The sequence below is a fragment of the Hippocampus zosterae genome, chromosome 12, assembly GCF_025434085.1.
Source record: "Hippocampus zosterae strain Florida chromosome 12, ASM2543408v3, whole genome shotgun sequence".
Taxonomy (NCBI): domain Eukaryota; kingdom Metazoa; phylum Chordata; class Actinopteri; order Syngnathiformes; family Syngnathidae; genus Hippocampus; species Hippocampus zosterae.
Window position 1 is genome coordinate 5701003 of NC_067462.1, and position 13696 is coordinate 5714698.

Genomic DNA, 13696 nt, shown 5'->3' on the forward strand with positions numbered 1-13696 from the left:
AGCAGCAGCGCGCAACCTTGGACTTAGCAGACGATAGAAGCTCCTGTGGCTGCTTTTACGCCGCTATTTTTGTCCATGTATAGTAAGGAGTTTTTCGACGAAAAAAATTACCATGTAAAATAAGGTGTTTTTAACCGGAAAAAACGACCATGTATAGTAAGGGGTTTATAGTAAAGCATGTATAGTAAGGCGTTTTTAGACAAAAAACCGACCATGTATAGTAAGGCGTTTTTCGACGAAAAAAACGACCATGTATTGTAAGGCGTTTTTCGACGAAAAAAGACCATGTATAGTAAGGCGTTTTTCGATGAAAAAAACGACCATGTATAGTAAGGTGTTTTTAGCCCCAAAAAACGACCATGTATAGTAAGGCATTTTTCAACGGAAAAAACGACCATGTATAGTAAGTCGTTTTTAGCCCAAAAAAACGACCATGTATAGTAAGGCGTTTTTAGCCCCAAAAAACGACCATGTATAGTAAGGCGTTTTGTGACGAAAAAAAACGACCATGTGTAGTAAGGTGTTTTTAGCCGAAAAAAAAAACCGACCATGTATAGTAAGGCGTTTTGAGCCGAAAAAAATGACCATGTATAGTAAGGCGTATTTAGCCCCCCCAAAAACGACCATGTATAGTAAGCCGTTTTTAGCCCCCCAAAAACGACCATGTATAGTAAGCCGTTTTTAGCCCAAAAAAACGGCCATGTATAGTAAGGCGTTTTTCGACGAAAAAAAACGACCATGTATAGTAAGGCGTTTTTCGACGAAAAAAAACCGACCATGTATAGTAAGGCATTTTGACCCGAAAAAAAACGACCATGTATAGTAAGGCGTTTTTGGATGAAAAAAACGACCATGTAAAGTAAGGCGTTTTTAGCCCAAAAAAACGGCCATGTATAGTAAGGCGTTTTTCAACGAAAAAAAAGACCATGTATAGTAAGGCGTTTTTAGCCCCAAAAAACGACCATGTAGAGTAAGGCATTTTTAGCCCAAAAAAACGACCATGTATAGGAAGGCGTTTTTAGCCCCAAAAAACGGCCATGTATAGTAAGGCGTTTTTCGACGGAAAAAAACAACCATTTATAGTAAGGCGTTTTTCAACGAAAAAACGACCATGTATAGTAAGGCGTTTTTGGATGAAAAAAACGACCATGTATAGTAAGACGTTTTTAGCCCCAAAAAACGGCCATGTATAGTAAGGCGTTTTTAGCCGAAAAAAAACCCGACCATGTATAGTAAGGCGTTTTGAGCCGAAAAAAATGACCATGTATAGTAAGGCGTTTTTAGCCCAAAAAAACGACCATGTATAGTAAGGCGTTTATAGCCCCAAAAAACGGCCATGTATAGTAAGGCGTTTTTAGCCGAAAAAAAACCCGACCATGTATAGTAAGGCGTTTTGAGCCGAAAAAAATGACCATGTATAGTAAGGCGTTTTTAGCCCAAAAAAACGACCATGTATAGTAAGGCGTTTATAGCCCAAAAAACGACCATGTATAGTAAGGTGTTTTTAGCCGAAAAAAAACCCGACCATATATAGTAAGGCGTTTTGAGCCGAAAAAAATGACCATGTATAGTAAGGCGTTTTTAGCCCCCCCCCCCAAAAAACGACCATGTATAGTAAGGCGTTTTTAGCCCAAAAAAACGACCATGTATAGTAAGTCGTTTTTCGACGAAAAAAAACGACCATGTATAGTAAGGCGTTTTTGGATGAAAAAAACGACCATGTATCGTAAGGCGTTTTTAGCACAAAAAACGACCATGTATAGTAAGGCGTTTTTAGCCCAAAAAAACGACCATGTAAAGTAAGGCGTTTTTAGCCCCAAAAAACGGCCATGTATAGTAAGGCGTTTTTCAACGAAAAAAAAGACCATGTATAGTAAGGCGTTTTTAGCCCCCAAAAACGACCATGTAGAGTAAGGCATTTTTCAACGAAAAAAAAGACCATGTATAGTAAGGCGTTTTTAGCCCCCAAAAACGACCATGTAGAGTAAGGCATTTTTAGCCCAAAAAAACGACCATGTATCGGAAGGCGTTTTTAGCCCAAAAAAACGGCCATATATAGTAAGCAACATAGCAGCAACATCTGTACCGATCCAAATGAACCGGATCACCAAAAAGAGCCGAAAATCCCATCACTACAGTAATGCTAACTGTTCCACTCATACGTAACTCATCCGACAGTGTCCCACAAAAAAAAATCCCGATTGAAATAAGACACTTAGTTCAACCAATAGTGCTGTGCTATCAGATCAATTGTAGTATGGAGTAGGTTTCCTTGATAAAATACTACTCTAATATTGTTAATATTTATAAATGAAGGGTTACGTTCAGCAACAGGTGGATTTTTTTTACCATAACATTACAACACATGGTAAAACCTTTTTTGCTCAAACTTAAAAACAAAAAATAAATAAACCCCGATGTGCCTAAAAAAGTCATTTTAGAAAATCTGTCAAAAATCCAATTTGGGGACACATAATACCATCACTGATTCAACATTTCTATTGAACGGCGTTATTTTTTTGGGCTTTTCATTCACGTCTTATTGAGTTTTTAGGGAGCAAGTCACATTTTGCCCACACGAGGGCAGCATGTTACTGGGAGAAACTGTGAGCAGTCTCATATCAATGAAGTCAATTCCAGCCCATGTAGCAGCATCATGTTTATTCAAAGTTTAGTACAGAAATCCAGAAACATTGCACATCAGCGTCATCATGCCCGGGCTTATTCTTTTATTTAAATAAGTCCAAAAACACAAAGTGAAGAAACACGTTACATCATGTAACTTACAACTCCCCCCGCCACCCTCAGACACAATTAGGGGAAGGGGGTTAATAGAAAAATAGAACCGTGATATTTATGATCAACACAACCTCATGCAATACAACTGAAGACATGCGCTCGTCCGGAAACCCGAGGCATTCATTAGGCTCCCACGCTTGCTACATCCTCAGAGTTTTCTCGGAATGCAACACACGAGTTATTAAAAACATGCAACTCAAATGTTCTTCAGTGAAAATGTCACATTAAGAATCATGCCTGGCAAGGTGCACAAGGTCACTCAAAAACAAACAAAAAACAAAACAACACAAGTCATAAGGCAACAACGTAAACTACGACTTAAGGGTAAAGATTGTCTTTGTGACCCGTTGGGTACTTCAGTACCACAACAAAAGCCGAGTCAGTCAGAGCCATCCTTGGATGTGAAAAGACAGAAGTCAGAAGAAATAGTGAGGAGTTTAAAAAGGCCAAATGTCAGAGAAATAAATGCAAAAATCAGTCCGTGAGATTAAATGGCTTACTTGAGCCCGAATACACAGCAACTTCATCAAGGCACATTTTGTGTGTGTGCGTGTGTGCGTGAGAATCAGTGTGTTTTATGTGTATTTTTTCATTATTGGGGAAGATTGGGTCTGGATTTAGTTCAGTCCGGAAGTATTTGGACCCCCCCCTGACCCCCACGGATTTTGCCTTTATACGTCATCATCATAAATCATAAACATCTTTGTTAATTTAATTTAGAGACATTCTACAGATGTGATCGGAACTGTGGCCGCTGCTCAGTAGAGGGAGCGCGGGCGACGCCCCACCAACAACAGAGGTCACTGTGTCATAAAAGTAATCTAAACATTAACAAATTGAATCAAAATAATTCTGTGTATTTTTAAATGAGCAGCTTAAATGGCATCTGAATCAGAAGTTGGCTTCATTTTACCAGCATAGGATTCAATTATGAATCCATCTGTTGGGTAAGATAAGCAAGCGCCCACCACAATCTAAAACAAAATGCATTGACTGCTATTTACTGTTGGGTTCGAGTTGGCACAACAACATTGGGGCTGCAGGGACACCAACATTGGGTTGGAAAAGATATGCCTTCTTGAATTTGCCATTTTTGTTTCTGATTCTCGGTTTTCATTCACTGCCATTGACTACTTCTCCTGTGAGCTATGGATTTAGCGCCATCTTGTATCATCTTAGGGTGTTACACATGACAAGTCTTATCTTCTCGAAATATAAAATGGATTTCATTCCAAACTGTAAAATGCCACATTGCTGTTTAAAAGTCTGACTTTCACTACCATCTTGACTTTTTGATGGTAAATCAACTCACGGTGGTGGAAAATGACAAAACAATTGTTAAAAGAAAAAAAAAATTCCATCACGAGTGCCGTTTTCTAGAATGTCCATGTCAAAGGAGGCCATGCATTTTTCATGGAGAATGTTTCAAACAAGGCACAGGAGGGAAGGAACTGGAGCAAGCGGGGGCTGCTCCGGCAACACATCATCCTTCTAGGGCCACACCACAATCCACAGTTTTGCGACAGCACTTGAACGCAACGCGCTCTTCAGGAGCCGACAGTATGTACACATTTACAAATAACATCCGTCGCGCAGGTTCCCGCTCTTCAGTCTTCGTGCAATGGCCGCACAACAGAAGTCCGCCATGCTGACGCAGCGCATCCGCGGCCGCTTTTCTGCTCTTCTCGGAGGAGCAAGAGGGTCCGAGGACCCCGCCCCCCCCTGCACAAATCGCAGGCCGTGAGAGGAAGAGAGACCTCAATAAAAAGCTCGCTAACCTAGCGATGTCGAGGCTGCTGCGCGGTCCGCGCTGCTGCTACGGCAGGGGGAGGAGCCACCCGTGGAGCTGACGGGCTCCAAGGGGCTCGCCGGGGCAGAAACACTGTGCTCGTCGTGTTGCCGCTTGTTGTTCAACTCCTCCCATTTGGACCTGTTGGCTTGGATCATGTCCAGCATGGGCTTCAGTTTGGGATTTAACTTGACCAGAGTCTACGGAGACACAAAAGAGACGTCACAAAAGTAGGACAATAGACTCCAATCAATTTAGTCAATGGAACACGGTCTCATTTTGTCTTGCTCCCTTCCCTCCTGCTACTCTGTTTGTACCTGCTCGGCCCTCCCCTCTCTGCTCGCCAAGAAGGCAAGGGAAAAAATGCTATTTGGAGCATTCAATTCATTTAATGACTACCAGGAACAGTGGTTGACTTTGTCAAACCGTTAATTCGCCCAGACCTACTCTGAGTAGTGTCATCTTGGCTGTCTATATGTTGCTCCACCGTTTGTATTCAAATCCATTGCGTGGAGGGTTATAACACCATGACACCGATGCTAGTAGTTAGCTTGTCTACAATGCTTTGTGGGGTTTTTTTTGTTTTTGTGGTTAAGTAGATATGTATTTCTCAGTTTTATGTTCAGTTTGACAGCAAACTTCAAATGTGAGTGGCAATAAGCAGCTTGAGGCCCGACTTGCTGTTGGCTCCTGTCCTTTCTCTGCGGCGTGGGGCTGCCTGAGTCCCCTGATCCCTTGTTGTCATAGAAATAGCATTGTGCGCATCACTGGCACGTGACGATTAATTGACTGTGCCAAACACTGCCTCGACAAAAAAAAAAGCCTTGCCACTCTATCACAGCACTTTGTCACAAATCTGAGATGTCAGATTAACCCTTTCAGGGGCAGCGGCCACTACAGTGGACATCTTCTCATGTCATCAGGTTCCAGGGTGCGCGAAAGGAGAGATTCAAACAACACAATGTTGCTTTTACATTCTTCGGAGAGTGGACTGCCTTTCTGTGTTCTGTTGACGTCCGCTGTGCTGTGTACAAGGCACCAAGTAGAACATCAGCACATTATTCGACCCATTATTCATCTCGATCCAGACGCTGCACCCAGTCGACTGGATCCATTAACTCTGCTTCATATGAAATGCACTCCACTCACACATTAGATGAAAACCTCCTCCTTTGAAGCCTGCAGAGGTGCATTGCCAGCACGTGCTCTCTCTCTCTCTCACACACACACACAGACAATTGTATATAATATGAAACCCATTCCGCCAAACGCTTTATGAAATGGAGCTTTTCCCAGATGACTTTTGGAGTCGTACCCTGGACTCGTCGATCGGCAACCAATCGCAGGCCACAAAAAGACAAAGGACCAAGTGCTTGGTGGTGGTGATCAATGACTTCCAGTTTGTGTTAACACACCCGTGTAGCTTCGCGTCAACTATTTGCCTTTGTCGCCCCCTGTAGGAGATAGTCAGCAACGACGCGAAGTGACAGTGGTGCAATTAGGCGAGGGCTGAAAGGTCACTCTGGATGCCCGACACACGAGCCACTGCTTGGGTTTCTCACTCGTCCACATCCACCATGCAGCGGTGTCACTATTCCTCATAGGAAGAGTGAGGGAGAAGCGCAGGATGGTTATGTAAGGGGGGAGATTAATATTCCATGGAGCATCAAGACAGCGCCAGGAGAAAGAGATCAACAAGATCAAGAAAGAGACCTTCCAACCATTGCCTCTTGGCTGCCTCGCCTCTGCCTCTGTTCTCCCTCCTCTCGTCTAATTGGCGGCGGCATGATCGTGAGCTCCGTATCTGCATCCTCCTCCAAACATCAGCTTTGCCGCCGCGGCGGTGAACGAACGCCCCCGCGCAGGTACCGCGACGTCTTACTTTGATGCTTTGGACACAATGCGCATGATCAGTTCTGACTCGTGTCCCCCCCCTAATTGAATAAATGGCACGGCGGACATGATTGGTGCCGTCCAGCCGCGATGGCTTCGCGGGCGCCTCATCTTGCTTCAGTCTCGCTTCGCCTTCTGTCGCCCACGCAGCGGGGGCGCGGGGAGGGGGGGGGGTGCATGGCTCATTGACGTCATTGGCTCATGCACATTTTCTCACAGGCCGTTTTGCACTCAGCCTCAAAGAGAAAGCCCCCACTTGCAAGGCTACATCACAGTACAGTAAAAGACAAGCGCAACGGTATGGAAAGCCGAATGAACATTCATTCGGTGTTCTTGATATCCAACTCGGCCCAGGTACTCGTAGTCGGCATTTAAATCTCACAAGAATATCGAAAACTCCTCCTTTAGGTCTAAGAACACAAATCGAAGCCATCGGGAGTTTTTGGAGGGACTAATTATTGCTTGAAATGTCAAAATCATTACAATGTTTCAATATGAGAAGAAATCATGACGTGCTTTAATTCAGATTCTTTCAATTTGTGCCCTCTCAGCATTCTACCAACTTCTGATCCGCCCATTCACCAAACCAGTTCTCGGTATCGAACTCCGAGCAGATTGCGCTCGTGCCAAATGTCAGCTCAAATTTCGCAGGCTCAGATTGTACAGCAGCTTCATTGAACACAAACTGTCGGTGGAAAAAAAAAAATCAGCGTCAGCCACGAACGATTTCTTATCTTGCCATTGCGTGCGCACAAAGCATCCGCTGGTCTGCGCCGCATTCAACCTTGGAGGGCTTTGATTCAATGAGGGATGTGTTCGGAGAAGAAGGTTCTAAATGGACGTGGGCAGAGATTTTTATTGCTTTGCTTTGGGGTGGGGGTGGGAGGTGGAGGCGGGGGGCTGCAGATCAAATGGACATACAAGTATGTATTAGGACACCTGGCAATTACGCCGACAAGATCAATGCAGACAAGATGATTCTTCTTTCAAATCTTGTCTACAAAAATATTTGTAGAAACTGTTTTTCTGTGTGTGCAGGAGTTCCCATGAAATGGCTGACATTAGCCCATCGGAATGACAGGTAGTGCACTGTCAACGACAAGATGCCCCCCCCCAAACAAACAAACAAAAAACTCATACTACTGGACATCGCTGCAGAGTTGTCAGGTGAGCACATGCGGCTTGTTAACTAATTGGTTCAACCCTAGCCAACAGTAAAAACTGCAGATGGGATTCGGGAATGGGGCCCCCTAGTGGCCAGCTGTCAAACATGCCGACAACAAAATGAAGCGCTCTTATCTTCAGCGTATCTCTGTCTAATGTTGACATAAAAGTTAAATGTATCATAAAAGAAATCGTCCCGCTTCTCGAAACGCCCCTGACGGGCAACCAATCCAGGGTGTAACCTACCTCTCGCCTTAAATCATTCATAACCCGCAACAGGACATTAAAATGGATTGACGGAGGGATAGGTCTCGTCTAAATTTTATTTCCCCGACCAGTGTGACTTAGGCTACAAACAATTTTGTGCAGCGGCCGCCTTGAGAAGCTTACCTCATAGAGCGGCGCACAAATTCCATCAATCCACTCCAATTGAAGACCGGGCAGCTCGTCTTTTCTGTTTCGGTCAAAGATGGCCTGAAACACAAACAGAGGAGTGAGTGAGTCGTTTCGTTCCGGTATTGTCACGTGGGCAGAAGCAACAGTGCGAGTCGCTTTACGGCAACAAATCATTTCTCATTTTCCCTCCGCCACCTCTTCGGCAGTGTTTATTAAGAGGCTTCACGCAGCCTGCGTTTCAGAGATAGTTGCTGCGACTCACTGCCCAAGTTAATATTTTATTTCCGACACCCACGCTTTAAACTGTACAAGTTTAACATAAAGTGCTTGGCTGGGGGTGGGGGCGGGGGGACTCGCTGTATTCAAGTACAGGCAATATGGCCTGGCTTGATTAGCCATTGTGCTTAATTGCACATGCGTGAAAACGCTGTTGTCGTTGAGAAATGTCTGTCGATTCAGTCTTTTTTTTGGGGGGGGGGGGGGGGGACGTTGACAATAGAGGCTGGCCTTCAAAGCAAACAGTCAGGATGGGGCTGAATTCATAATGCATCAGTAGCTCAGACGGATGCGATTATAAAAACAACAAAAAAATGAAAGAATTCTTCGACGAGTTTCTGTGGGTTCCTCATGTAAAAAAAAATAAAATAAAATAAAAATGCCAGCGTGAGCAGGCTGAGAATGCGTGACAGTTTTCCACCGAGATTTTCTGATCCACTCACCGCGGGTGTGAGCTTCAACTCTGATCGTTCCCTGTCGCCCTGCTCAAAGAACTCGCTGGTCACCAACTCAGCCACCTGCAGCAAGGGGGAAGACCGAGAAACGTTTCACACACACATTTTGACCCCTTCATCAAACAGCCGATCCTGAATTACTCTCACCTTGCGGGATATCTCCCAAGGCTTGGTGACAGCGCCGAGATCACATGCTGTCATCATCATGGATCTCAGAGGGGGGAAAGGACGGTCTGTGTTATTTTCAATTTTCAGCCCCAAAAAATGTTTTGTTTTGTTTTGTTTTTAAATCATGTCGTTTCACCTGCACATGTCTCTGTGGGCTTTCACGTTCCAGTTATACTCCCCTTTGTTCACCAGTTCAAAGAACGTGCTTCTGTTCCTGAATGAGGAAAAAGTAGCAGGTGTAAGACGCACAAGATCCACAAGGGGGCGTTGTGAACCAAACTAAGCCAGAACAGTTTGAAAACTCGGTTCGTATACTGTACTGTGATAAATAATGGCCTCTCCTTGTACAACCGCCGATTGTGTTCTTTATAATGACGATGTAGCACATACTCAAAGTAAAGCGTGAGATCGGTGGCCAGAATCGACTGCTTGAGCAGCTGCATGAGGTTGCTGTACTCGGTGGACGAGAGGTTGGAGAAGATGTTGTGACCCTGGGGAAGGCGCCACACAACCACAGTCAATTGATCCATCAGACACACGGATACCGAGGAGCACGCAATACAACACGAAGTAGACCTGCGCAATCTAAAAAGTCTCTCTCTTTTCCCACATGCAAGGGCAAATCCCACGGATGGAGAGGATGTACATTACTATTTTAATTTGCATCCAGCTTGATTAGTTTGATCAGTTTAGTTTTAAACCGGATACATTAATATGAAGCCCTCGTCACGTTCTTTAATAAAGCAACGTGAGAACGACGGGAGCAAAAGAAGCCACGTGATGGGAGGGAGCGATGTATAAAATTGTATATTGTCATGAATGATTGGTGCAAAGCAAGCAGATAGAAACCTGAGCTTGGTCTTCTTTTTGAATTAGCCACGCTAGTCATTTATATGCTAATAGGACAGCTCTGGTTCAACGACGTTATCGAGAGAAACCATTAGGATATTCAAAGGAAACATTTGTCGTCTTTGTCAGCGGCGTGATAATGAAGGCGACTAAGCCTCCGCTGCTCAGCCGCGCGCGCAAAACATCTTTAATTATAACCAAAAAACAAAACAAGTCACCTGCTAAAATGTCTCTCTCAAACCAATTACCACTAAATCTATCACCCCGGTAATTGTATTGATTCAAAGGCTTGAGAGTTTGGCTTTTGTTTTGTTTACTCGTTTCACGGCTGATTACAATGGCCACATATTTGCCGTCTGCCTCAAACGACATGAAATCCCGACTTTGTTGTAAATGAGAACAGTCTGGGAAAATAAACGGCAGGCGCGACTATAAACTCGAACCAGAAGGTTGCCGCAGAACACGGGAGGCCGAAACAAACCATAGCGCGGCCTACTAACGGGGTGTTAAGAGAGGGTCAAAACAGCTACCGTGTGCAATTCATCGTGTTGCGCCCAAATGCAGTCATTGACTTGAGAACATCTGGGGGGCTGCATTGCAGCAGATTTAAAAACAACAACAGGAGAATATGAGAGAGCGAGAGAGAACGTGCTCACCTCGCTTTGCAGGATCATGACAGCGTGGTTGAAGTGGTGGTGCTCAAGAGTAGCGGAAGTCCCGTAAAGCAGAGCAAGAGCCGAGCCTGTCCTGACACACACACAAATAAAACAAAATAAAATGCCAAAATTACTTTTACGGTGTCCAAAATGGTGGCAGGTGTGTGCCAATTTCCATTTAACATGAGTTAGAATTTTTTAAAATAACAACAAAAGCCCAAATTTATAACAGCCGTAAGCGTTCCAACTGGAAGGCCCTTTTAAAATCGAGAACGCGGGGAGTTCAAAGTAAACACGGTGATGCTGCATTTAGGTGCTATGCTGCACACGAATGGAATAAGTTGCCGACAATCATGAAGTCGGCACCGAGTGTAAATGCTTTTAAATCCAGATTATAAACTTTGCATTTCCCCGCCATTCGGGTCATGTTTAAAAAAAAAATCTTTTTAGAAACCTACTCTTATATCTTTACTTTACTTTTCAGTGTTATGAGCGTTTTCTGCTAATGTGTTTGAATCTCGTCAAGGTACCGGCAGCGACTTTTGTTTTCTCCGCTTTGCTTTTGAATGTCGTTAAACTGGTGCAAAATTGTAATCTTCGTTTCTGTCGCCACTCACAATATTGTAAAGGAAGCAAGCGTAAAGCAACGTAGCGCGTATGTCACCTGCTCATTGAAATGTCCTCGTCGGTTCGGCACTTATATAAGTCTTACACAACTTGCCACTTGACTCTTGCCGACCTGCTGACCGCCGCAGGTGGCGAAGCGCTTTCTTTTCAACGGCATGTGGGAGGATGCAATCATGGGAGCAAGTCTGAGACACTTACTTTGCCTGGAAGGCGTTGTTGGTGCCCCGGTGATCCAAGTCGTGACACACGCAACCCACGATGAGTGCTAAGATCTCCACTTCTGTCAGAGTCTCCTGGAAGCCGGCCGTCTGATCGGAAGATGACAAAACAAACGCAAAACGTCCCCGCTCAGCAGTTCTTAACGCTTGATTTGCGCAAGCTGCGAGAAGGACAACGAGTAGAAGCGGCAAAGGCTTGGATGAGTGAGTTCAGGAGGCCATGTGCTATTCAGTTTTCATGGGGTGGGGGGGCTTGAAAGGCATCACCCGCAAAAAAATAGTGCGGGAACGCTGGATATCCAGTTTAATATTCATGGCCTATTACTATTCATGCATCAATTCAGGAGCAGAGCTCCAGCGTTGATCGATGATAAAGTCATGATATTTTTCTTCCATTAACATCCAACATCAACAGGTTTCCATTTGCTGACGTGGTCTCGGGAGACTTGAGTGCAAATTGTAAAGAACTGTAATTATTAGAAAACAGATCCCGTTGAGGAAAAAAAAAAGTGATGGAAATATTATGGATTTACCCGAAATGATGCTAATGGGAACAAATAGTTTTGTAATCTCAGTGCAGCTCGTCAACCACATCAGCTCAAACCCCAAATCACGTGAACTCTAACTTGACCTGTTCCTGTGGTGATTTTCTGTTTAGTTCCCTTTAGAACAATCGTCCAGGTTGCGTTCTATCGAACGAAACGAGAGTCTTCCTTGCCGAGTAAACATCAACTTTCGAGGACGAGAGTCTTCCTTACCGTGAGCATGGCAAACATGCACTGGCACACATTGAAGGCGTGTCTCCAGTTGTGGTACAGAACCATCCGGTAGTTTTTCCTCACCGTCAGCAGCCATCGACACAGCGTCTGGCGGGGAGGGAACACAGCGAGGCGGGTCGGGGGGGGGGGATTAAAATTATACCATACTTTGCTGTAAATAACCAAAATAATATGTCTTTCCTTTGTATTGGTCTAAAGAAGCACAAGAACATTCGGAAAATGTTGAAATGTAATGCAACTTGAACAAGTAATTAGTGGTGAAAAATAGGGCAATGCACTTTTAAGATGAAACAAGATTTATGAAAAAAGGAATTTTTAAAAACATTTGCACATGTGCATATAAAATCTAAATTTAATCCCTGCCTACACCTTACAAAATAAGGAAAGTGCTGTTAAATGTGTAAAGAATACAGTACTTGACAGCGTCTGTTGTGTTGGGTCTGACTGCTGTCGTCTTCTTCTCTGATCAAAACAGTGCGTCCCCTAGCGGATACTCCATGAATTGCACATTATTAGAAATATTAATTCCTTGCCTTTTAGACAATTTTTTTCACTTTTAAATTATCCTGCGGGCCTGATCGAACCTCCTTGGGGGCCGTTTCCGGACCGCGGGCTGTATGTTTGACACCACTGTCATAAAGTGTGCAGATTGCCACAAACGTGATTTGGTTGTCGAGCGCGACTTGTTCAGACCGACCGGTCAGAGCGCCAAGATTGTTTGAGTGTGGCCTGCTGCCAAAATGTTAAATCTTGAAATCCCATCGCTAATATAGTTTCCTTTAGATCAGCTACTGATTCCAAAGGCCATATGCAGATTGGATTGGCGTGGCAGCCCACAGTGGTTCGAATCTGATTGGACCCTCCCAAAAAAAGAACTCTAATATCGAACATGGAAGCAGAGGCAGCCGAGAGGAACGCTTCAAGATGAAGAAAATAGACCGTTGGGATTAAATTCAACAATTTGACACAATGTCGGCTTTAAATGTACCGGTAGGTCAGTGCCTGAAATGTTCCCAATGGTTTCAACACAGGATTTCAGGGTTCATTGAAGTAGTCTTCCATAAGCTTTTCGGGGACAACGGTTATGACAGTGGACAGTTTATCATGAATGCATGAAAGGGTTCAGAACAACGAGGCCGTGTCCTCACCTCATAGTCAATCTTAAATTTGGGAACCATTCCCAGCTCCATGAACATCCTCAGAGCGGCCGTTATCATGGCGTCAACGTCCAGGGAGAAATCGTCGAAGGAGAGCTTGTCAATCCCCAGCTCGCACACCAGAGGGATGTTGGCGGCCTGCGGCGGTGAAACGCAGAGAGGCACACACAGGAAATGGGTTTTGGAGTTCTGCCGAGGTCGTAGGATGCGTGGAGGGCTCAACATTAATGAGGGGGAGCCCGAAAACCAGATTGCGCTGTTTATTTTTACGGTTGATTAGACGCGAAATGTGACATCATTAGTGGAGCATTTCACATCAACAACCCCAATTAAGCATATTCATCGTGAAGTGCGGTCTGCTCTGTTTGCTATTTAGATGACCGTCTTTGATTGTGGCTTAACCAGCACATCATTTTAATGAATCAAAGTTGGCCTGCGCGCATTTGCTTTGGTTGTAGTACATATGGTGG

General features: G+C 44.4%; 1 protein-coding gene across 2 annotated transcripts in view; it reads right to left on the reverse strand.

The window, feature by feature from the left end:
• Window positions 1-2644: 2644 nt before the first annotated feature.
• Window positions 2645-13696, reverse strand: part of pde11a (phosphodiesterase 11a) — a 29974-nt gene continuing 18922 nt past the window's right edge. For both annotated transcript variants that reach the window (XM_052081639.1, XM_052081640.1), the window contains 10 exons: window positions 13218-13364; window positions 12049-12156; window positions 11271-11380; window positions 10446-10536; window positions 9331-9431; window positions 9077-9154; window positions 8920-8983; window positions 8761-8835; window positions 8036-8119; window positions 2645-4788 (listed from right to left, as the gene is read on the reverse strand). In XM_052081639.1, the coding sequence (XP_051937599.1) occupies window positions 4573-4788; window positions 8036-8119; window positions 8761-8835; window positions 8920-8983; window positions 9077-9154; window positions 9331-9431; window positions 10446-10536; window positions 11271-11380; window positions 12049-12156; window positions 13218-13364 (1074 nt within the window). In that variant the 3' untranslated portion in view covers window positions 2645-4572. The remainder of the gene's footprint in view (window positions 4789-8035; window positions 8120-8760; window positions 8836-8919; window positions 8984-9076; window positions 9155-9330; window positions 9432-10445; window positions 10537-11270; window positions 11381-12048; window positions 12157-13217; window positions 13365-13696) is intronic.